The 25185-nt window shown below is 44.8% G+C and overlaps 1 protein-coding gene across 8 annotated transcripts in view; it reads right to left on the bottom strand.

Annotated features, from left to right (window-relative positions):
* KIAA1217 (KIAA1217 ortholog) overlaps nt 1–25185 on the bottom strand; it is a 255962-nt gene that overhangs the window by 5339 nt on the left and 225438 nt on the right. For 6 of the 8 annotated variants that reach the window (XM_074946095.1, XM_074946088.1, XM_074946089.1 and 3 more), the window contains 7 exons: nt 21702–21832; nt 21322–21469; nt 17397–17892; nt 14843–15023; nt 9661–9815; nt 7963–8109; nt 2615–2734 (listed from right to left, as the gene is read on the bottom strand). In XM_074946095.1, the coding sequence (XP_074802196.1) occupies nt 2615–2734; nt 7963–8109; nt 9661–9815; nt 14843–15023; nt 17397–17892; nt 21322–21469; nt 21702–21832 (1378 nt within the window). The remainder of the gene's footprint in view (nt 1–2614; nt 2735–7962; nt 8110–9660; nt 9816–14842; nt 15024–17396; nt 17893–21321; nt 21470–21701; nt 21833–25185) is intronic. The other 2 variants (XM_074946093.1, XM_074946094.1) reach the window with 1 other exon arrangement.

The following is a 25185-nucleotide window of genomic DNA, read 5'->3' as shown; positions in this document are numbered from 1 at the left end:
TATTTGACTAAGATCTGTCAGGAACAAATCAAACCATAAGTGAGGGAGGCTGACTGCCACACCAAAGGGACTGATTTGTAACTGCGAATATTGACAGTCCCTACAGCCTGTAGGCTCACTGGGACTGTTTCAGTTACACCTCCCTTCCAGGGGTTGGCACCAACACGTTGCGCGATGGACACTTGAAAAAATTACTGTACTTAGTGACCAACATTGGGGGGGTTGTGTCATTCAGTCACTCAATTTTTTTAAAAATTACACGTTGCTGATCCCTGCTCCCTTCTCAGTGTCACTATGATACAGTTTGGCTCACCTTGAAAGTAAGCTTTGAAATGTAAACAGCTGTTTTCTAACTGCCTCTAATATTCCTCCTGGCTAAGAGATGATGATGATGATTGTTAATGTAACTGCTGTCTGGGCATATCAAAGTCATTCTACAAGTGACTACTGCAGATAAAAATGGTGCTTAAGGCTAAATAAGTGAAGTAGTTAGCACCCTGAAAACCCCAGAAAATAAAATTAAACCTATTTGTCTAAAGAAACAAGTCCTATAGGCACATGGTGATTTCATCCAGTACTTCTTTGCCTTCCATAAATGTTAATTGCTACCAGGAATGCAGGTCTTAAAATGATTCTTTTAACTGGCCAGTTTATATAGGCACATTCCCAGGGAGGCTCCGAAGTGAGGAACCTTGCAGACAATACTTCAGAGCAGTAAGCAGCAGGGCAAGGAAGCGCTTTTTTTTTTTTTTTTTTTTTTTTAAATAAAGAGCAGATATTTCTATTCCAGCAGAGTGACAAATCCCTGTGAGAAGGCTTGCCCTTCATCATTGATTTGTTGTTACTTATGGTTTTTGCTGTGGACACTGGGGGTGAAGAGGCAACTTGATTATAACTGATGTAAAATAACCATTCTACAATCAGATTTCTAGTAAAAGTATTGACAGGACAAAAGTGTGAATAAAAAACATGGTTCAAATACATTTATACTAGCAACAACTGCTGGATCCAAGCTGTGAACTATCAGTCATGAAATTCAGTCTCCAACACAGAGAATGCATTAGAATAAAGGTACAATAACTTAAGTGAAATCATTTAATGGACTTCAAGTGCACACTGTCTCTTAGTGCATGCTTCTCAGTATTATATATAAAGCTCAGAAAGAAGAAAAGTCAGCTAGCAGGGGGCTAGGTTCATAGTTCAAAGTCTTTACTCAGCATGCTCACAGTTTGTTAGCACTAACAGAGATTATGCATTGAGGACACTGAAACTACTGAACGGTTTGAATAGGGAGGAATTATCATGCAAAAACACCAAAGCCAGCGAGGAATTAAAGTTCAGTGTGATGCTCCAGCCACATTTCACATAATGGTTTGTGTGTCAGAAATAACATGTCAGCTCTTAATGAACACGTAAGGGCCCAGACCTGCAAGTTGCTGAGGGCCTTCAGCTCCCATTACAATAAAGGGCTCTCAGAACTGGGGCCCAATATATTTAATGGCACTTTTTGTAAGAGTGGGGAGGTTACACCTGGGGCTCTGGCTGCATTTCACATCAAGTGATTACATTCTACCTACCTCCATTCCCCTGGATTTTCAGTTTTTCCATTCTACACTGCCTGTCCCAAACTTTGGTATAGTGTCTCTAGGCATTATTAAACAGCCATGCACTTCACCCCAGAAATAGCTGCACTCCTCTGGGAAATGAAGTGATACTTGTATAGTTTGTATACCAGTTGGGTTGAAAGGTGCCAGTGAATGTCATGCAAGATGTAAGCTCAATTAAAGTTAATTGCTGGGAGTTTGCAGTTGTCACAACCATTATTACACTGAACAGTATTTTTGAGTCAGTTCTTTGGAAAAAAATGTTTGCACTATACTTGAGAAAATGTGTAATAGCTGAGTGCTGACTGACAGTACAATCATCTGGCCTTTTCAACACTGAATTTACACCGTCAAAGAAATCTGACAAAATTTCTCCCAAAGTCCTGTCACACTTAATCTCAGGATTTATCCGTGCAATGGAGAAAGCCAAAGGCCAGGTTGAAAGGCTCCCCTTGAGCTTCAATGTTGTTTCTAGATATTGCAAAGCTCACCTCACTTGTCATGTGATGTAAAATTTGTATTACACTACCTGCTGCTGCAGGTTCACGAGTTGGGACCAAAGAGAGAAACAGTGCTGTGGGCAAAACTGGGCCTTCATAGCCCGGTTTTCAGAGGTGCTCACCTCTAGCTTCCACTGATTTAAATGGCACTTTTGAAACCCAGGTGACTGGCACCCTGACTTAGTGAAAATGCTCTAAACTGCCACCTGGGATGTGGGTTTTAATCCTTAGGCCTCGCCACTCCACTGGGCAGTGGTGGTGTATTATAAAATGAGTCTGTCAAGCTCTCCTCAACCAAAATTCTTATGTAAATGTTGATGATGAGCTGACCTCCAGCTTGGGCACGTGCACAAATATAACTCCTGTCTGCCAGCATTGGGGGTAAAAGCAAATCAGCCCCTGAGACTGTGTTAGAGGGGAAAGGACACACATGACACCAAATTAGTCTTGAAGCAAGGAAAGAAGGTTATGCAAAGAGTGGGTGGCACGTTTGTAAGTGCCACTTGTTACCTTCTTGTCCTTGTGGTGTATTAGAGCTCCAGGCCTTGTGTCTTTAATGTGTGTGTCATTTCTGGACTGTTCAGCATGACTGTTTGAATTTACATCCATAAAAGAGCACTTCTGAAAAGCCTAAGGAATTAAAATACTGCAAGTTAGCAGGACACCCAGTTGGCTTTTTACAGACACCCCCAAAGGAGTTCTGCTTCAAAGAGGATATTTGTTTGTAAAGCATGAGATTTAGATCAGCAAAACAAAAACCAAGGTTTAATTTATTCCTGCTACTGCCCTGAACATCTGAGTGAAATGTTATTTTCAAATTAGGTAGCATCTCCTAGCTATCAAGCTCAAACTGCATAACAAATAATGAATTTGTTAAACAGTCTCCTGATTCCCATTTTACAGATGGGGACTCTGTGGCACACAGCGGTGAAAGGAGTTGCCCGAGGTTAAACAGAAAGACCATGGTAGATCTGGGAACAAAAATCACAGCTCCCAAACCCATGTCATAACCACAAGACTGTCTTTAATGAAATGACTTCATTTCTCAGCACCCCTGTCTTTAACTTGAATGCTTAAGCCTAAACCTGTAGCGTCTGACACAAAACTAAGCTTTCAACTAAAAAGGCCCCATGCAAAGAAAGATGATGCTTACGGGCATGGCTGCACTGCATCAGGGAACAGACCTTCCACCCTGGGTCCACAGACCCATGCTCTCAGGGCTCGTGCTAGCTCTGTAGACCTTGTGGCTCAGGCGCTGAAGCCGGGAGGGGAGGGAAAGGGGAGTGGCCTTGAGAGCCCAAGTTCCAGCCTGAGCCACACTGTCTGTACAGCTATTTTTCGAGCACTAGGCAGGGCTGGATTAACTTTTTGTGGGCCCCCCTGGGGAATGATTGTAAAAGGGGCCGGGGGCAAAAGCACAGTGGGCTGTGGCTCCCCAAACAGCCAGGTGTGGCCCCCCCCCGGCTTCTCACCCCCTGACGGCCTCCCCAGGACTCCTGCCCCATCCAACCCCCCCGATCCATGCCCCATTCAATCCCCCCTTCCCCCTGACTGCCCCCCGCCGCCCCATCCAACCCCCTCCTCCTTCCTGACTGCCCCCCCCACGGGACTCCTGCCCCCATTCAACCCCCCTGTTCCCTGCCCTCTGACCACCCTGACCCCTATCCACGCCCCCTGACCACCACCCCAAACTCCCCTGCTTCCTGCCCCCTTACTGCGCTGCCTGGAGCACAGGTGGCTGGCGGCGCTACAGCCGCGCCGCCCAGAGCACCGGGACAGACAGCCGTGCCGCCGGCTGGAGCCAGCCACGCCACCGCACAGCACAGAGCACCGAGTCAGGCTGCGGCTCTGCCCGGCAAGAGCTCGCCGTCCCACCACCCAGAGCATTGCACCAGCGGCGCAGTGAGCTGAGGCTGCGGGGGACAGCAGGGGAGGGGCCAGGGGCTAGCCTCCCGGGCCAGGAGCTCAGGGGGCGGGCAGGAGGGTCCTGCGGGCCGGCTGTTTTGCCCACGTCTCTAGGTGGTGGGATAAGGGTGTGTGATTGTCGCAGAGCCTTAGGCAGGTGTGTCAGAGCCAGTCGTCGTCTTCTTTTTAAAACAAAGTTCTCTTTATAGACCCCTCTTTTTACTTAGATTCATAGAGTTTAAGGCCACAAGGGACCATTAGATGATCTACTGTGACCTGTATATCACATGCCATTCAACGTCATCCAGTTACCCCTGCATGGAGCCCAATAACATGTTTTGCTAAAGCATATCTTCCAGAAAGACATCAATAGACGAGAATCCATCACTTCCCTTGCGAGTTTGTTCCAATGGTTAATCACCCTCACTGCCAAAATTTGTGCAGTAATTTGATTTTGTCTGGTTTCAGCTTCCAGTTCGGCTTTTCTCTGCTAGATTAAAGAGCTCTTTCTCCCCATGCAGGTACTTATATACTGTAATCACATTACCTTTCAGTCATCTCCCTGATAAACTAAACAGATTGAGCTCTTTTAAGTTTCTTACTAAGACATTTACTCCAGCCTCAAGTAATTTTTTGGCTCTTTTCTGCACTCTCTCCAATTTTTCAACATTCTTTTATAAATATGAACACCAAAACTGACTGCATTATTCCAGTACTAGCCTCACCAATGCCTTTTACAGAGGCAGAACCACCTCCCTACTCCTATTCAGCACTCCCCTCTTTATACAATCAAGGCTTGCATTAGCCCTTTTTGCCACAGCATCGCCCTGGGAGCTCATGTTCTGTTTGCTTATCCACTTGGACCCCCAAATCCTTTTTTAGAGTCATGGCTATCCAAAATACAGTTGCCCATTCTGTAGGTCTGGCCTTCAGGTCTTGTTCCTAGATGTAAAACATTGCATTTATCTGTATTAAAACACGTTTTGTTTGAACAGACATACCATCAAGTGATCCAGATCACACTGCATGATTGCCAGGGCCTCATCATTATTTGCCACTCAACCTTTATGTCATCCACAAATTTTATCGGCCTGATTTTATATTTACTTCCAGATCATTAATGAAAATGTACGAATCCCTAAAGAACCCAAGTAAAAACACCCCCAACTTGATGATGATATCCTTTTAACAACTATTTTCTGAGATCTGTCAGTTGGCTTGTTGTTAAGAGAGCTCTGTGGAGGACAACAATTCTGTCTCAGTGCAACTTTCGAGTTCAAACTTTGTTTTCATTTTGTATTTATTAATCCATTTAATGTATGCTCTCTTGATACCATATAGTGCCAGTGTCTTAAATCCGAATGTCGTGCAGTAATAAACCAAATGCCTTTAAAAAAGTCTAACTGTATACAGTTTTATCAATCTAACGTGTAATCTCTTCAAAGAATGAAATCGGGTTTGACTAGACCTATTGTCCATAAAAACACATGGATTGTCATTAATTGTATTCCTATCCTTTAATTCTTTTAATTGAATCCCATAACAGCTTTTCCATTGTTTTGTCCAGGATTGGTATCACGCTAACAGGCTGGGTCATCCCATTTGCCCTTTCTGAGCATTGGTGCAACATTAGCATTCTTCCAGGCCTCTGAATTTCCCCAGGACTCCAAGATTTATTACAAATTAACATCAGTGGAATAGAGATCACCTCAGCCAACTCTGGACTCTTGGGTGCAAATTATCTGAACCTGATTTAAAAATGTTTACCCCTAGCAGATATTGTCTGACATCCTCTCCTTCAGTACCCTTACTCTGACTTTCCTTCACACCCTCCTTCCAACCCCCATATTACCCATGTCCCCATTAACCCTCCCATTCACAGCCTATCAGAGGAAGAGCAGTGTCGCAGCTTGGCTGCCTAAAGAGAGACATGAAGAGGAGGAGAGGCAGCCAGAAGGACACACAGCAGGGGAAAAAATGATCTCTACCTGCAGCTGTAGCTATCTAAGATGCCAGTGGCTGATGCCTGAGAGGTGTGGAGAGGCAGAATATGTGAGGGTCACACAAGATGCCTATCAACTGGCAGGCCTGTCTCATGTATTAGAAGGATTGTAAGGATACTATACCCAGTGCTATAGTGTTTTTGAATACCTGAAGTGGTCCATAGAGCCTGTGTATTGTTACATAACCCCAGTTTGTCCTAACCCTAATCCAAACCCCCATTACTCAACCTGTTTCTCCTACCATAGTATGGAGACAGTATCATATAGAGCAGTGGTCTCCAACCTTTTTACGCACAAGATCACTTTTTGAACTTAAGATCAACCCAGGATCTAACTCACCCCTTCCCCAAGGCCCCGCCCCACTCTCTCCATTCCCCCCTCCCTCCGTCACTCGCTTTCCCCACCCTCACTCACTTTCACCAGGCTGGGGCAGTGGGCTGGGGTGTGGGAGGGGGTCCAGGCTCTGGGCTGGGGCCGAGGGGGTTCAGAGTGTGGGACGGGGCTCTGGGCTGAGCCTGAGGTGGGGGGTTGGGGTGCAGGAGTGAGGGGTGTAAGCTCTGGGAGGGAGTTTTGGGTGCAGGCATCATATGGTCACATTGCACCTAATCTCATAGAATCTACTGGACATTTCATGAGTTTTACTTTTTATTAGTGTCATTTGTGGTTTATAGATCCAAAATCCTTCAGGGATTGTCACAAATCAGTGTAACATTCTCAACTGTGAGGTGTGCATTGGCTGAGCTTGGGACAGGGGGTTGCGGTGAGGGGTGCAAACTCTGGGAGGGAATTTGGAGCAGGAGGGGGCTCCGGGCTGGTGCAGGGGATTGGGGTGTGGGAGGGAGCTCTGGGCTGGGGTGCAGGACGGGGTGTAAGGTGCAGGCTCTGTCCGGGAGGTGCTTACCACAGAAGCGGCTGGCTGCTGGCACATCTCTTTGCGCAGCCCCTGGGGGAAAGGAGGGTGTGAGGCAGCTCTGTGCGCTGCCCATGCCTGCAAGCACCACCCCCACAGCTCCCATTGACTGGTTCCTGGCCAATGGGAGCTGCAGGGACAGTGGTGGGGGGGGGGCAGCATTCAGAGCCGCCTCACCTTCCCCTCCCTTCCCTTCCCCCAGGGGCCGCAGAGACATGCCAGCAGCCAGCCACTTCCAGGAGCGGCATGGGACCATGGCAGGCAGGCAGGCAGCCTCTGAGCCCCGCCGGACTTTTAGCGGCCCAGAGATCACGACTGACTGGATGAGGCTCCAGGATCGACCAGCTGATTGTGATCGATGGATTGGTGACCACTGATATAGAGTATACAGCTCGGAAGCACTGGAAACTCACTGACTGCAGTTTTAATGTTTGGTTTTTTACTACAGTGTCATTGTCAGTGATCTAAAACAGTTCCACCTACTGCAAAACAAAAGACCATGGAGTGAGCATCTCTTCTCAGAAACTGCTGCCAGAATGATGCATCCCATTATGGAAAGCTAAATTTTGTGATGCATCAAGACCTTAGACATATATAAAAATGAGTCTAGAAAGGGGACCAAGGTCTAATGTGTATGAGCCCAATCAACCCTGTAAGGGGCCTAGTATCCTCTGTTCCTATCAACTTCCACAAGAGAAGAGGGCACCAGGCACCATGCAGGCCTGGGCCATACATAACAAACTCAGGTCAATGCTGAACACATTGAATATGTATAGCACAACAAACCTATTTGTGTATCTGTCATGGAGGATTTGTCCACCAGCAGTGCCAATACCCCTGAACAATGAGCCACAGAAACCCTGCTTTTCCAGGCCAGAACAGTGTGGTGGTGGTGGTATGTGGATATATATTCAAAAAGGGGATTTGGGTGAGACCACCACATTCATTTTCCTTTGTGATCCTAGCTAAGAACAGAAGCAAGGTCTGTAGAAGAGAGTGAGATTGTATACGTATATCCATGTGCATCTCAATGTGCATACCTGCAATTCTGCCATTATTCTGTCTCCTTCCTCTTCCTCCTCATCCTTTGTGGCAGATGCTGTGACAGGCAGTGGTGCCCGGGATGAGGCTGGATCTTCTTTAGGTACTTTGGACTGTGCTGTTTGCCCAGCATCGTCGCTGCCTTCCTGAAAGGGAAGAAGAACCACAGAGAGCCAATATATATGTAACCCCTTGGGGTTTTGAGAGCATGTCCCCTTTAAATCTTTTTCCTCGGGGGAGTGGGAGAGTGAGAGAAACAGGGAAACTCCAGGTGGGGTGCTGGAGCTGGAGAGAGAGAGAGAGAGAGAGAGAGAGAGAGGGGCTGCAGCAAGCAGGTCCTCCCAAAGTGAAGCAGCAGAGACCCTGCCTGAAGCCTGGGAAGGACAAGGCAGCCGATCGGGGACACGCCAGGACAGGAGCCAGGAGCAGCACGGTGCCAGGGGGGAATTGCCCGAGAAGTACAGGCCAGAGCTGGACCCAGTATCACTGCTGCCCAGGGTTGCATGGAGCTGTGAGTACTGGGGCTTGTGACTCTGCGTTGGGAATAAGGAGGGAGGCTGCTAGCTAGTTAAGTGGGGAGGTGGTTGCTCTGTGTGGCTTTGCAGAGAGCGGCAGAAGAGGGCATTGGAGGGGTTTGTTGGGGAAAGTTTACTGACGCCAAAGACGACCAGGAGCACCCAAGACTCAGCATTGGACTGAAACTTTGCTTAGGCCTCCTGAACTCTGTGTGCAGACACATTGCTGGGTGTCTGCCCTTTCAGACTGTGCTACCACTCGGCCTGTGGGGCCTTGTTCTGGATGCAACCATGTTCTACTGCTCCCCCTACATTTCCCCTTGTTGTTTTTGTCCTCTCATCCCTCTGTAAATAAGTATTTCCCTTTCTTATATCCATTGTACTTTTCCGTGTGTGTGTGTTCACTCTGGGGGTTTGGAACAGGTGCCCCTGGGGTGAAAGGGATTTTTCCTGCTGCATTCCTGCGCATGCCTTCTCTTGGCCAGAGCTGCCTGCAGGAGCAGACTCCATCTTGGCCACGAGGGCGCTAAAGTTACATATATAAACAATGCTAGTGCAAAGCAAACACAGTAAAGTCAATAATAATGCAACTCCCCCTATTGCAGGATTTCCGGAGGGACTGAGTTATTTGTTTGCTTGTTTAATGTCATGTCATAGGAGCTCACCTTTTTATCAACTTAAAACCAAAAAATATGGTGCTAGATCAATATAATCCTGATACTATTGATATAATGTGTATGAGACGGAGAGGCGTCCCCATACTGCCTCCTTCCTTTTTTATCACTTCAAATGTAACAGGTGGGTAAAGTAAGCAACAAGAAACTCTTAAATGTTTCTGTGGAAACTCTTGACTCTCTGAGCTGATCTTCCCCATCTGCGTAAAATGGGCTTTTTATTTTTAATTGTCTTATGACACACTGGATGAAAGCCACTTGTGATTTGCATCTTACATTGTTACAGAGACAAGTGAAAGGATAAGACTCATGAAAACAGGACTGGACAAATCCTACTGGTTGCTTTTTCTGATTAACAGAATTTCCTGATGACCTATTGGTCACCTCTCTGGGCCATGGCCCTGTCTCAACTTTTTCTATGGTTTAGACAAACAGCTGAAGTCTGAGAATGTTTCATGTGCCAGCCATTAGTCACTAAGTCTGTTAGCTATTGCCTGAATCATCAAACCTTGACAATGGTGGTCTCTTTTCTGACCGCATAGATGACATCTCCTGATCTCGTTGTGGTGAGGCCAGATCCCGGCAGGTAGCTGCGACGTGGAGGTGGAGGGGGTGGAGACTTCACCAGCTTGTCAGCTTCCTGCTCTGCATCGGGAGCATCTTCTGCAAAGTAACATGGCATCACAGAATGATCATTGCTGACGGGGAACGGCTCAGTTTTTTGCATCCTCTACTCCACATTAGAGAAAGAGTCTTGCTGCTAAGCACTGTGTGACCATTAGCACATTCGGGAGTCTAGCTTTAAAAGGTGCTACTCCACAACTCTGAAAACACCTGCATTTGCACAGAGAAATCAGGTCACTCCACGTGGAACCTTGCAGTGATATCCTGCTCCCATTAAAGTCAACAGGGCCAGGATTTCACAGGAGGTGCACAGGTTAAGCTGTATGACGTACCTAGGTGCACTTCTAGCTGGCACATTTTGTAAGTACATGTCTGCTTACACAAGCACAAACTGTGTGTTCAGGGGGGTATTTTTGCCATTACCCTGCCTCTCTTTGTGCCCTCCTTTGAAAACCAGTGAGAGATCTGAGCCCTGCCTCCTTCTATTCTTCCAGCACATGGCAAGTTAAAAATCAGCACATAATCCTGCTCTATCAGAGGGGTGCTTTCTGCATTGCGCTAGAAAGGGATCTGAATGCCATTGTTACAACTCAGTAAACACTGGGTTATGCTTGGACAGCAAAGGCACCCAGGAAAATAAAGAGAGAGTACTCTGCTCCAGGAGCAAATAGGCACCACCTCTCCCATTCACTTAGTACACTGAGTCCTATTAGCAAGGGGAGGGCCGGGGAAGTCCAGCTCACCAACTATACCCTCTCCCCAGCAATGCAAGCTTTCATTTTTAATTTTAGTTACAATTAAATGTTTCAGTAACACACAGGTTTGCCCTGAAATTATAACATACTGGCTCTAATGCGAATGCTATGCCACCAAGAAAGAGTTTCCAACTCATGGCGGATTAAAGCATAATCCAATAGCTCAAATGTGCAACCTCTGCATTGTGATGGGGGCTCCTGAGTGTTCTGAAGGGGACACCAGTTTCCCCAACCAGACACCACCACCCCTTACAAACTGCTACCCCATAATTCATTCCTATTTGAAGGTGTATGTTTGCACGCAAGCCAAGCAGGACACACACTGCAGCAAGAAACATGCACTCGGGGTTTTTTTTTTTCTTTCCTTCTTATTTACAAGCTTCATTTTCAAGAAAAGAGATGGCTGTTACATAAATAGATCGGATAGACATGTACAAGGGAGTTAAAACCTTGTGTTCAGGACTACTAGCTGCTTGGGGTCAAGAAGGAACTTTCCCCATGGATAGGATAATGCATAACTGTCAATTATGGAGATTCAATGCCTCCCTCTGAGGCATCTGATACTGACCACTGTCAGAGACAGGATACAGGACTAGAGAAGAGGTTGGTCTAATCCACAATGGTAGTTCCTATTTTTCTAATGTGAATAGCCTTGTCTTTGTTCTCTTGTTAGCTCAAATGTTCTTCAGAAAAGGTTAAACAAAGAAATGTTCTATTGTATTATATAAGTCACCCTGTCCCTCCCTAGTTATCTGGCACTGACTCACAGGGTTACAACAAAAGTGAACTTCCAGATATGTTTTACATTAGAGCTTTTCTCTTATCAGCGCCTACCATTAAGAAGTATGCTTGTAATGAAATCTGTGTTTACTTCTACCAGGGCAACTAGGAGATTTTCTTGAATTCCAGGCTAAAGGAATTAGAGTCATTCTCTTATCCCTTACACATGACACACAGCAGTTTGGCTTCACAGACGCTTACAACTAAGGGGCGGGGGGTAGGTCCTGTGGCTTGTCCAATCTGCCAGCCTTACAAATGCAGCAATCCTAACCGCTAGAGCACCCACAGTTTTCCCTGCAGTTACTGAAAATAAGAATGATGAAAGAATAGGAAGCATTGAGGGAACGGAGGCAGATTGATTTCTACTGTGTAACCCATACCAGTGCCTTCCCTATCTTTAAAACTGGAAAATAAAAAGGAAAGAGGGAACCAGGAGGAGGAAAAATTGAGGTGGTAAGTGTGACAGGGTGAACAAGGGGTTAATGTCAGATCAGCTTCCACACCTCTCTTTGCATGTGAGAGGCTGTAATAGAGCATAAGACTAGGTAAAACCCACTGCCGGGTGTTCTTCTCTTTTCTCTATTGAAGTTATTTTATTTTTATGTTATAAACCTTTGAGGAAACAGCTTTGCTCAAGCATTTTTTCCCCTGCTGAGTCATGCTGCTAGAGTGCAGAGGAGAATAAGGAAAAACAAGTATAATTCAATTTGGCTAAGGTTATTAAGAGTGACCAGTGATTTTGGGTTTGAGACACTTTAGCAGGTCATGATTTTCAGAAGGCAGATGCTCAGCACTTTGTGAAAAATCAGGCCCCTCGAGGGCGTCCCACGTTGGGCACCCAAAATTACAAGTCATTTTAATAATCTTGGCACCTTTTGTGTCAATTCTTTCCCATCAGGTATAGCAACAGATGAAAGACAGGAACTGACTGATGATTTCGCTTTATACTGCCACTGGAAAAATTAGAGACAACAGTTTCAAAGAAATGCTGAATAAGAATCTCAAAAATACACAGAGCCAAGATTTTAAAAACAGATGCCTAAAATCAAGCCCATCTCCAAATTTAGACATCCATGCAAGGAATTTACTCCAGTGTAAGCTGCTGTTTGCTCAGCACTTTCAAAAATTAGGCCACTTATTCAGGTGCACTAATTGGACGTAAAAACCTGACTTCGAGCACTCATTTTTTTAAAAGTTAGCCTTAATTTTCCAGGAATAAATATTTCAATTTCTTAATCTGTTCTGGATGGAGAGCAATTGAGACCATGTTTTCTAGCAACATGATCCATCTGTGCTCTGTGTAAGAGCACACAAAGCACTCTGTTAATTGGTTGCTAACATACTCTGTGTACTGTATTAGTAAAAAGAAAAGGAGTACTTGTGGCACCTTAGAGACTAACACATTTTTTTCATGAAGTTGATAGATTTCCACTCCATACAGTTAAATTCAGTGCCTTGCATAATGACAGGTTAGTCTCTAAGGTGCCACAAGTACTCCTTTTCTTTCTGTGAATACAGACTAACACGGCTGCTACTCTGAAACCTGTATTAGTAAAGTAGGTGGTCTGCCTTCCCATAAATCACTCATTTTTCTAGCCTAGAGTAGGCAGTAGCATGTTGAAACTTTCTTTCTGAACTGTGGAAGATTTGGGTGGTATGTGAAATGTTTAATCAGAATTAAGGAAAAGCTTTGTTATTCCTTTAAGTTATGTGACTATTATAGGATTCATTATGCAAAACAGAAGGCAGATGTCCTACCGTTTCATCAAATTTCTTCATAAATCTGTTAGCTGGACACCAGGCAAATTTTTATTCTAGAAATGGATAAGCTAAATATGTGAGTAACAAAAGCTCCTCTTTATTATTGTCTTTTGCACTTTCTCAGACTTTGTCACAGTTCAGTGCACCCATATAATATTTATTTTCTTTGATTGTTTCTGTGCTGTACCATTCACTACAAAAGCTAATGCTGTTAGAAGCCAGTCATCTCACTGAACTGTGTGCAGGAATTCTAAAATGATTTTTCAACATAAGTATTAAAGTCTCATGTTAATAAATGCCCAAGAACAACTACTGCCACAAACTATTTAGTATTAGAGCCTGAAACAACAAGCTGGCTCTGAAAACACCTCTCCATAATTCTGTGAAAGTTTATATAAATATCTGAATCAGAATTTTGCAGCTGATCCATTTCCAGATATGGGATGTACCAAAATCTTGGATGAGACAACTCTCTCAAAACTTTGGAGAAACTTAGATATGGATTTGTATCTTGCAGCTTTGCCTATTGTAATGTGCCATCTATAACAAATCCATGTGCTGCTGCTGAGAGACATCCTTACTAGGTAAATCACACACACGCACACACCCCGCCCCAGATACGTGGGATTACGTGGAACTTGAATGGCACACAGGCCACTTAATGGTGTGGGTCTTTCTGTGGACTCACCCAAAGTTCATACTCTGTTGTATATTCCAATTCAGAGAATTTAAGGGTAGAAGGTGGTGCGTGGTGAGAGGTATATAGATAGGTCGGGGTGAGGGGCAGGGTATGGATTTGTGGTGAGGAGTATGAAGGGTATCTGCAGGAAGGCCGAGGAGCATGCAGGGGAGTTGTGTATGGGTGGGTGTGCAGATGTGTGTGCATCACACACTAGTCCCTGTCCCCACCATTAGCAGGATCCCAGAGGGAGGTGATTTGCTCTGCAGCAGCTGCCTGAGGAGCCTAGCCAGGGGTCTTGGGGGGGGGCGGGGGGGTTGGGGTGGTGTCAGACTGCACTTCCCTGCGGCCGGGGGTTTCAGACGACCCATCACCACCCCAGGAACACCCAGGAAGGGGCACTGGCTGCAGCTCCCTCTGCTCCCACTTCCCACTGTGACCCTGGAAACAACTGCCAGGTGTGTGGGTGGGCTGGGGCATCGGTATGTTGGCCTGACTGGGCTACAGCTCTGCAGCCTGCACTGCCCTGGGCTGACACGGCAGAGCCCGTCCAGGCCCCTCACCTGAGCTCTTGCACAGGCGCATCCCGGAGCCACCACCCCTTCCCAGCTGAGCTCATCCCCATCTGGAAATGCTCCCAACTCCCCCAGAGCGAGGAGGTGAGGGGGGGCGCACATGCCCTGTCAGAGGGCAGCGGGACCAAGCAAAACAGGTTCATAAAGGGTCATGCCATATGCCTTCTGGGGCCGCACTGAGGAGACGTGAGCAGCAGGGATTCTGACCTGCACCATATACACAGGACTGCTGCATCACCGCGCAGTTTACAGGGAACGTTGCTCGCATTCGCCCTCTTCGCTACAGCATCTCCCCAGGAGCTCAGGTTTAGCTGGTGAACCAGCATGACCGCTGCATCCTCTACAGAGTCCCTGCTTCCCAGGACATACTCCCCCATTCTGTCTCATAGGGAAGGGTAGGATATTGATAAAGGTGCTAAGTAAATATATAAACTTAAATGATCATTTTAATAAAAAAACCTTCTCATTTAATTTTCTCAAAGACACAAACCCTCAGTTCAAAACTGCAAACCTTACCTGAAACCTCTAATTTATCCACTGCCTCCAATTTTGGCAAGGCTGTGGACTGCGGAGGCATCTCTAAATTAGGGATTGACTTCATGATATTGGCCTGTGCCTCTTCTAAGAGTTTTTCAAACTCCTTTCCATTATAGTGATCAAGGTTCTGTCTTTTCTCTTCCCATTTCTTTTCTGCTTTCTAAAGAGAAGTACAGCATTCAGTTAGCGTTCTGATTTCATCGGTCTCTACTCTGTTACTTCTAAACGTCCAAATATAAACATTAAGAATCAAAACTGGTTAGATTTTCTCAGCATTGGTCTGTAGTGAGGCAACAGAAGTTTCTGATTTCTGTTGGTTCCTAGAGAGCAATATTTCACATCAAATATTCACTGCTTACTGTTCAGCACACCTTAACATACTACAACCATCTGCTGCTCTGGCCTCCAGAACACTGCTAGCACCATCGTTTCCTACAGAGCACTCCTTCCAAGTCAAATCAGCCTGAGAAAACTTACATTCTGCATTACCTTCTACAGGTTTCTTTCTGAACTACTGTAGACACAAAACATTTACTCAAAAATTGAAGGAAAGCTATTATTTATTTGTCGTATAATCGTAGTGCCTAGGGAGTCCTAGTCATGGACCAGGACTTCATTGTGCTAGGCACTGTACAAACCAAAAATAAAAGACTGCCTCAAAGAGATTAAAATGTAAAGGAGCAAGGGCAAATTAAATAAATAACATAAGTAGCTTAATGTATTGTCCATTTGCAGTCCAGTGATTAAAGTACAGGACTGGGAGTCAGGAGATTTGCATTCTGCCACACATTTGCTGGAAAATTCTGGGCAAGTCTCTGTGCCTCAGTTTCCTCATCTGTAAAATGGGGATAATACCACCCACCACTTCACAAGGGTATATGGTGGGCTTATTAATAATATGTGTAATGCACTTTGAGATACACAGACAAAAAATGCTATAGCCATGCAAAATAGTATTTTATGTTTAAAAACAGACAATGCCTGTTACACATTGTTTTTAAAACACACACTGCAGTTATCATTGTGCCCATCTTGGTGTAAGCTTTTGGGGTAACATGTTTCTAGGTACAACCACAAACAAAAAGTGTTGAGAAAACTCCATTCACGAACAATAATTGTTTTTTTAAAAAAAACTGCTGAAAAATGCTCTGGCTTTAGATTAATTTACTTAGTTCTCTGTTTATTTTTGTTTCACCTGACTTGTAATGGAGGCTACACATACTTTACTCATTGCATCAAAAAGTTACCTACCTGCACTGTAGCTTATGTAAGTATCTCTTGTGACTTCTTATAAGAATACACAGCAGATACTGACCTACAGGTAGGGTCCTAAATATTTAGCCACTGCTTAAGGAGAAAGCCCTTAACAGCATTTTGTTCTTTTCTCCAACAGCCCCAAATGGAAATTCCATGTTAAAGTGACACAGAAAAATAATCAATCATTAGAAAGTCTGGAAATACGCAGTGCTAAGGTCACCCAAACATCTTTAACTCTGCTCCTGTTTCTTCCCAACACAGAGCCACCATAAGCCACAAGGAAGTCCTAGACACGCTGTGTATCATCTTCCCATCAGTGACCCAAAACTGAGAGGGGACCTAACTGGGATTCCTTACTCAGGTTGATGGACTGATCAGGCACACCTGTAGCATTTAATGGAAAGTGTTGTTATGGAGCAACAGCAAAATACTCCAGCCATCTTTAAAACCAAATGCAGTGAAAGGAAAAGGAGAGGCCTTTAAAGATCTTCATCAAAAGACCACATTCTGGAAGATTGGTCAAGACATCCTCCAACCCCAAAAGTATACAGGATTTCAAATTTAGAAGTGTGGCTATAATGAGCTGCCTGCCATGTTACCATGAGACTTAACAGACAAATACTTTTAACATGTTAAGGACTGGATTCAAATTAGGGAGATTACTCACCTGGAGCACAGGATGGTGGGGGAAATCATACCTGTGTATCACAAAAATGCGAAGGGCCAGAGCCGTGTACTATAGAGTTCCCCAACTTTACAAAATTCCAGTTGTTTGGGTGACCTTACTGAGCATTTCCATACTTTTTAATATATATATAAAATCTTACCGAGGCATTTCCAGGCTGATGTTAAATCCCCCACTCCTGAAAAAATCCAACTTTAATCTCTTAAAACCTGCCCAATAGGAATAGATGGGGATTTATAGGTTTTACTCCTGGTTAACATGATTTTTAGTTTGGGATTTAAAAGAAAGTAATCATCTGGCTCTAGTAATCATTTCTTCAGTGTCAACAGAGCACTCAGAAATGGCACCTCGGGCTTTTTTTAAACATGGCACTACATTTTGCCTTGGTTCAAAATAAGGGGTAAGATTTTCAGAAGTGCCTATGGAAGTTATGGACCCAACTCCCATGGATTTTTCTTTGGATATCAGACACCTATCCCCACTGGTATTTTGAAAATCCTATCTAAGGTCTCAAATGCATGCTGGCAGATCCCAGTAAAGTCAAGCTCATGCCCAAAGACAATATCACTGGTTAAAGAGAATACACTGTACCTCAATTGATACAGCTCGGTTCCTGGTACTTGCACTGTGAATTTCTTCAATAAAAAGGCTTTGCATAATGGAACCATTGACCTGCGTTGACTGAGAAGTCTGGGATTGCTGGGTTGCTGCTGTGGACTCCAGTACAGTCACTGGCATATTGGGGGTGTGATGGCTTGTTGCTGACAAACCTACAGAATGGCTGGTGACCAAAGGTGAATTTTGGGTATGGTTGACCAGTGCTGAAGAGTGCTGAGATTGATGTATGACTACAGGAGAGCTCTGTACATGATGAACTGTCATTGTAGAGAAGGGTAGAACTTCTGACTTGACTGAGGACCCTTGCAACTCTGCTGTAACTCCAGCTATGTTTTGCTGTGGGTATCCATGGACACGTATTAGTTCTTCTTGATTTTTCAGAACTTCGGTTGCTGTTGCCTTTTCCATGGCAGTGTACTGCACAGCTTGAGCAGGATCCACGCCCTTCAGCAGACCTTCTGTAACATGTCTATCAAAACAAAATCAAACACATCATCATTCATTATTTATTAAATTAGCATATAATTAGTCCAGCCATTTGCTATATATTAACTTTATTGGCTGTAATCTGGATACAAAATATACTTTTGGCAAAAACTCATTTTTCCCCACCCAGCTGGAAACAGAAATCAATTTGGCAATTTTCAGGTGAAAGGAAACTAGAAATTAAAAGGTTATAGGTGTGACGTTGCACTCCATAAGTTTTATGGAAATATGCTAATGAGTGTGAATATAATGTAACTGGAATATGCTTCATGCAAAAGGTCTCCTGTAAAGTATCATTACAAATCTTATAATCTACTGAGTGTGTTCATCCTATTTGTATGTATGTATCATTCTTGTGTCTAAAGCTAGAAATATGAAGTATTACTCTAAAGTCCTATTGTAACTATGCAAAGTGGGCCATTAATAATGGCTTGGAATCTTGATGGCTCCCATTAACCAGGACAATTTGTTGTAAATGGCTCTGTTTACTTGTAAGCCTTCCTGTGTTCGTGTAAGTCAGGCCGGGAAGAATGGAGGCTTGGGGTCTCACAGGACATGTGACCATGTCACCTGGTACTGGAATCCATCTTAAACCTGGTGCTTTTCCATTTAGAAGGAGGGGTGGGGACCCAGAGAGACAAAAGATTCCTGCATTGTGCCAAAGCTATAAAAGGGGTGGAACAGAAAAAATGGGGCTGCCAGTCATGAGAAACCCCCTAGATACCACCTGAGCTGGAACTAAAAGAACTGTACCAGGGGAAAGGATTGGGCCCAGACTAAGAAGGAGTCTAGTCTGTGAAAGAAGCTTACTGGAACGTCTCTGAGGGTGAGATTTACCTGTATTCAGTTTCTTAAATGTATTAGGCTTAGACTGGCGTGTTTTGTTTTAGTTTGCTTGGTAACTTACTTTGTTCTGTCTGTTATTACTTGAAACCACTTAAATCCTCCTTTTTATACTTAATAAAATCACTTTTGTTTATTAATTAACCCAGAGTAAGTAATTAATCCTGGGGGAGCAAACAGCTGTGCATATCTCTCTCTCAGTGTTACAGAGGGCAGACAATTTATGAATTTACCCTGTATAAGCTTTATACAGAGTAAAACGGATTTATCTGGGGTTTGGATCCCATTGGGAACTAGGCGTCTGCATGTTGGAGATAGGTGACTTGCTGAACAATTTTTGGTTAAAGTCTGCAGCTTTGGGGGTGTGGTTCAGACCCTGGGTCTTTATTGCAGCAAACTAGCATGTCTGGCTCAGCAAGACAGGGTTCTGGAGTCCCAAGCTGACAAAGAAAATGGATTCAGAGCTAGTTTTAGCACATCAGGTGACAGTCCCAAGGGGGTCTCTGTGACTGAACCCATCGCAATAGGTATTTTCTGAAGTAAGCATGGTGGAATAAATTAATAGAAACAGAGAAATTAGAATAGAAAAGACAAGTTAGATGAGCTAGTCCATCCCTCTGCCAATACAGGAATATCTCTTCTAAGACATTTTCTAGAATAAAGATGCCAATCTTAAGCCTTAAATTCATCTCTCTCTCACACACACAAACACACTCACACACACACACACAAGGTAAATGTTTAACTTGGATTTTGCTATAGCCTAGGTGTTCAGCTGAAAGTTACTAAAATAATATACTTTGATCCCTTGGTGCTTGCTATTTCAGGGTGTCCACTCGCAAGAAAATTCATTTCTCATTACTTCACAAAATTAGCATTTGTTTGCTGTTCATGTTTGCTGACAAACATGGATAATGGTTGTACTTAGTGGTTGAAAAATCTCAAGTATGGCTTATATGTTTCTGTCACATCCCTCATTTCCAAAGCCCAGAGTAAAGAACTTCATGAAACCACTGGCATACCCAAAAATATTTGCAATTTGTTTCCCATTCTCTAGTAAAAACCAAAACTTGTTAGTGATGCGAACATCATGTTAGTGATGCTTTGGCGTTCAAGGAGTTATAGCATTTCCTGGCATTCCAAGAAATGTTATTTCTTGGTGTTATATTTTGGGAGATTCATGCTATGCACTCGAAGTGTGCCTGATCTAACACTGACTGTTGAAAATTTGTCTACAACAGATTGGGTTAGAGATGGGCACAAACACACATTGTATGGCTCCTGAGCCAAATGTCCCCAACATTGAAGCGTGTCTTGGTCAGGGGGTTTGGATTCAACCCATCCCTTGTTAGGGTCTAATAGACTATTGTAGCTGCTTTAGACAGAGACTCTACATGGAACAATTGGAATCATGATTTTCAGTATGCGGTTAGGAAGTTCTAAGAGGAACCCACATGTAACCCCCAGCTCCTGACACTCCAGACTGAACCTCTAGGAGCCCTTACAAAAGGACTACAACAATAATGGCTAGCAAGATCCTCTAACCTCATTTCCCAGCGTGCTTGAAGTTAGGGGTTGGGACAGAAGGAATTAGAAAGCCTTGTTGGTGCGGTCTGGACAAGAAGTTCACTGGATCAACAAAAAGCCAGAGCTATATAGCCCCCAGTGAGGGGGTGGCCTGACTCTACACCAATGGACCGAGTTTAGTCTCAGTTTTAGTTTGGAAGCTGAGAGAGTCAGCACAGCTCAGGGTCTTCCTGCTAAACTCTCACTCCTCACTTAGGGAGATTTTGCACTGCTATAAGACTTCAACTGCACGGATCAGGCAGTTCCAGCACTAAAGTGACCAGCATCCAGCAGAGTGAGAGATACACAACCTGGCACTGGCTACGAGAGCCAGCCAAGACCCCAGGAGGATTCCAGATCAGGGTACAGCAAGTCCAACTGGAGTCAGGAGAGGACCCTGCCCAGCCAGGGGACTTCAGTCTAAGCTGACAAATGCCACAGCATGGCAACGCTCAGTCTCAGGACATTCAACGTCAGCCCTACCATCTGCATCAATGAGGTGCCTACGAGGGTGGCAGAGGTTGCTGAGTGTTAGGAAATGGAGAACTGGCTTATTCATAAATGTATTAGTTAACCATAACTCTTTCCTTCCCCTATTTCCTGTTCCCAGTAAGGCCCCCCCCCCTTTGTTATGCTGTTATTTTTGGTCTGTTATTTCTTTGATGGGGTTTGTTTTTATTTATCTTATTATCCCCTACGTACAGGGCTTTTACACTGCTTTCTCTTCCTTCTCAAGGGACAGCACCCTGTGTATTGGCACACTGAGGAGCCACCAGGCGCCAGAAAAGAACCCAGGACTGAATGCATGCAAAGAGTGGGGAAAAGCTGCTCCAGGTATTGGGTGATATCAAGCACTAGGGAGACAAAAGCTATGCCTCAGGGGAGGGGCTACACATACAACCCTATAAACAAGTCATGGCTCTGAAAACCTTTTGACTCTGAATGGAAAAAGCGTTGCGGCACTCCTTACTGGAACTGTTCAGAGTTCTGAAAAACAATTCACCTCCTCAGCGTGGTAAGGATATCTGTCATGCTGCGGACTCGTTTCAGCAAGCTGTCTAGTTTATGGGGCTCCTCCTTCAGAAACCTCACGGCTTCCACTTCAATGCGGAGGATTGCCCGCATTTTATTCTGCAATGTTGGAAACTCGCCTGCGAAAACAAGAACCACCAAGTTCAAGAGAAAGCGACAAATGCTATTTTTTTTTAAAAAAAGAGTTGGATATTCGCGTGAGAGATGCACGCAGAGATCACACACTTAAACCCCCAAGACCTTTAATTGGTTTTTTGAAGAAGGCAAAGATCAAGTCTCAGATCAAGATGCAAACATACATCACTCCCAAGTGTTTGAACAACCAAACCAAAAATAAAAGGGAAACTACACCTTTGAGGGTGGCGACAGCTTCTCCTACTTGCCGCAGAAGAAAAGCCCCATCTTCAACATCTTTCAATGTCACTATCTTGTTGGTGGCAGTAGAGTCCTCCTTCAGCTCTTCAACAAACGCTTCTAGCTCACTGTTTAAAAAAACAAGCAGAAACAGAACCTGAACTGAACTTCCATATTAGAGTTTTGTTTTATGAAAATAGTTGGAATTGAACGGACAAATCTGGACCAAAAATATCACAGCACCTTAAAAACTGCTACTGACCCTTTACTAGCCTGATACTGAAAATAACAATGAGTGCTTAAAAGAAGGTTGTGTGAGAGAGCTAGAACTCCAGTTTCCCAGCAGGGCGACTTCCTCTCAGCACACTGGGGTTTTGGAATATGCTGAAGATAATAAAATACACAGAGGCAGCACATTTTACGGGAGGTTTTGCAAGGAACAGGCCACCATGTGAATAAGCTGCCCTGACACCAGAGGGCACAAATGACAAACATAAGCCGTAGCACTGTGTGACTACCTCAGAACAAACACACAACACGTCATGAATATTTGTTCTAATAAAAACCTGCCTTCATTCATACCCACTTCGTGACCACTTTCAGTGAATATTTTAGCTAATGGGTTTACTAGCAGGAATATTCTCAGAAACTGCAAATGTTATGTTAATACTAGAGAATATCAAGAATACAATGAACTGATAAATGTAAGTAATCACACCTGACTCCTGAGTCTAAGGGTACGTCTTCGCTACCCGCCGGATTGGCAGGTAGTGATTGATCTATCAGGGATCAATTTATCGTGTCTCATCTAGACACGATAAATCGATCCCCGAATCTACGCCTGTACTCCACCTCGGCAGGAGGAGTAAGCGGAGTCGACGGGGGAGCCGCCGTGGTCGACTCGCTGCCGGGAGGACGTCCAGGTAAGTCGAACTAAGTTACTTCGACTTCAGCTACGCGAATAGCATAGCTGAAGTTGCATATCTTAGTTCGAACCCCCCCTAGTGTAGCCCAGGCCTAAGAGTTTCACGCATCCATTCAGCGAGCAGAAACAACAGCATGTGACTTACATGTCCACTTAAAACTGACACCAGAGCTTGACTATCAAATACATGCAACAAACAGCTCGCTAACAATCCACAGACCAAGGCTATTTGTACAAACTATTTGTCAGAAAACTGCAAATACCAAATGTATCTGAGAAAATCACAAGCTGCTCTTGGACAATTCAGAAATAGGAGTGGACACAGATGTGTTGAATTCAGCATTCATCTATTCACGCCTCAGTTTCTCTATTTGTAAAATGAGGCTAATGATACTTACCTATTTTGTAAATCACTTTGAGATCTATGGATGACAAGTGCTATTTAAGAGCTAGGTAATAAGAACAACAATCAGTGATTGTATGCGACAGCCAGGCACTCAGATATCATAGTGATGGGCATGATATAAAAACCTAGATAGATATAAGAGAGTCATATTACACTGTACAGTTGTCAAGAAAAGGGTAAGGAAATTGCCAACAGATTGAAAAAGGCATAAGCAACCCAACTAATTAATTATGGAAAGGCAAATAACAAATAGCAGCTTTTTGGGACTCCAATACCTGTGTCCTGCACTCTGCCCTTTCAATGCATGTCTTTGTTCCACAATGTCTCTACACTAAGGACTAATCCTTGGGGCAGGCTATCGCGAGTGAATATGGCGAGTGTGTGAACTTAGCAGTGCTCCTCTTAACTTCCATCCGGTCAGCACCCAACCGTTGTTATATAGCTGACACTGATGAATGCCTCCCACCAGTTGTTTGCATTGCTGCTGTAGCGACCTGAAGAAGAGAGCACTGTGTAGCTCGAAAGCTTGTCTCTTTCACCAACTCAAGTCAGCCAATACAAGATATTACCTCACCCCTCTTGTCTCTCCCACCAGTTGCATGCTTTTTGGATTCTACATTAGGGGCAGCGCTGTGCTCTGGTCACATTTTAGATGCTGAGAGCTAACTAGAACTCATTATCCCTAAAAAGGCTTTACTTGCTCCTTGTGAACAGGCATCGTCTGAAATGTACAAAAATGCTGTTTACAAAGATCTGGCGAGGAGGATTTGTGTTATTGCAATCTGCCTACACACCAGAATGGAGCAGACGTGAATAAGGCACACCTAAGCTGAGTGATCTCACTTTAGGACCACCAGCCTGGAAGGTCTCCCAATACAAATGCAGATGAGAGAAAACATCTTGCTTATTAACACAGAGAGGAGAAATCACAAAAGGGGCCACTAGGTGGCACCAATTGAACGATATTCTTCTGCTTTTACAGGGAACGAGGCAGTCACATTTCAAATCGCTATCACACATATCCCGGGGTGAAAGTAAGTTAAAGGACTTACCTGTACGCTGGAGTCCTGAGCAGGGGGCATGGCCTGAACCGGAAGAGGCGTGGCCTCAACCAGAAGAGGCAGGGCCTTACATCCCCGGGCCCTTTAAATCTTGATTTAAAGGGCCTGGGGTTCCAGCTGTAGTAGTGGCGGCTGGGAGCCCCAGGCCCTTTAAATCACCCCCGAGCTACCAGCTGCAGAGATGGCTGGGAGCCCTGGGGGCGATTTAAAGGGCCCAGGGCTTCAGCTGCCGCTACCACCGTGGAGCCCCGGGCCCTTTAAATCACTGAGGAGTCCTGGGGGCTCCCAGCTGCCACCGCTACACTGGGGCTCTGGGCTCTGGCAGAGCTTTAAAGGGCCTGGGGCTCCACTGTGGTAGCATCTGCCAGAGCCCCGAGCCCTTTAAATCCACGCCTGAGCCCTGCTGCCTGAGCTCTGGGGTAGCGGCAGCTGGGCTCCATCAGGGATTTAAAGGGCCCCAGGGCTCCAGCCGCCACTACCGCCCCGGCCCTTTAAATCCCCGCCAGAGCCCTGCCGCCGCTACCCCAGGGCTTTAAATTGCCATCTGGGAAAGCCGGTCCTGGTACGGCACACCGGCTTACTTTCACCTCTGCACATATCTACTTCTCCTACATTTGCCTTCACAATAAAGACGACACAAACATCAGGATATAATCTGAAGAACAGAGCCAACACAGGAAGGATTTTGCAAAAAACCGTCAGCTTTCCATCATCAAGCCCAGAAAATGTTGCTGTGAGACCATACCCTCTGGGAGGAGGTTGCTCCACAACCAAGGACCATTGATAGCTCTGTCACAAGCACCTGTGAACTTCATCTTGGAGAACAATGGCTTTAATGGCCCTGATACACCCAGCTGTCTCTGTGAGTCAGGAATAGAAAAGCAGCTTCTCTAGAATCTGGGCGCTATGCTGCTGGAGACCTCAAAATTAGGACCAGAACTTTGAATTGGCTCCTGGCCTGAATGGGGAGACAGGAGGAGGCATGGAGCAGGATAATCATCTTTTGGCATGTAAGGGACACTGTCACATAGGTAGGGATAGGACACAGACATCTAAATAGCAGGGGATGGTGTCTGTCCCACTTTTGTT

Source organism: Natator depressus, chromosome 2 (assembly GCF_965152275.1).
Source record: "Natator depressus isolate rNatDep1 chromosome 2, rNatDep2.hap1, whole genome shotgun sequence".
NCBI classification, from domain to species: domain Eukaryota; kingdom Metazoa; phylum Chordata; order Testudines; family Cheloniidae; genus Natator; species Natator depressus.
Note: the sequence above shows the minus strand (reverse complement) of the source record. Positions and strands in the feature narration are given on the sequence as shown.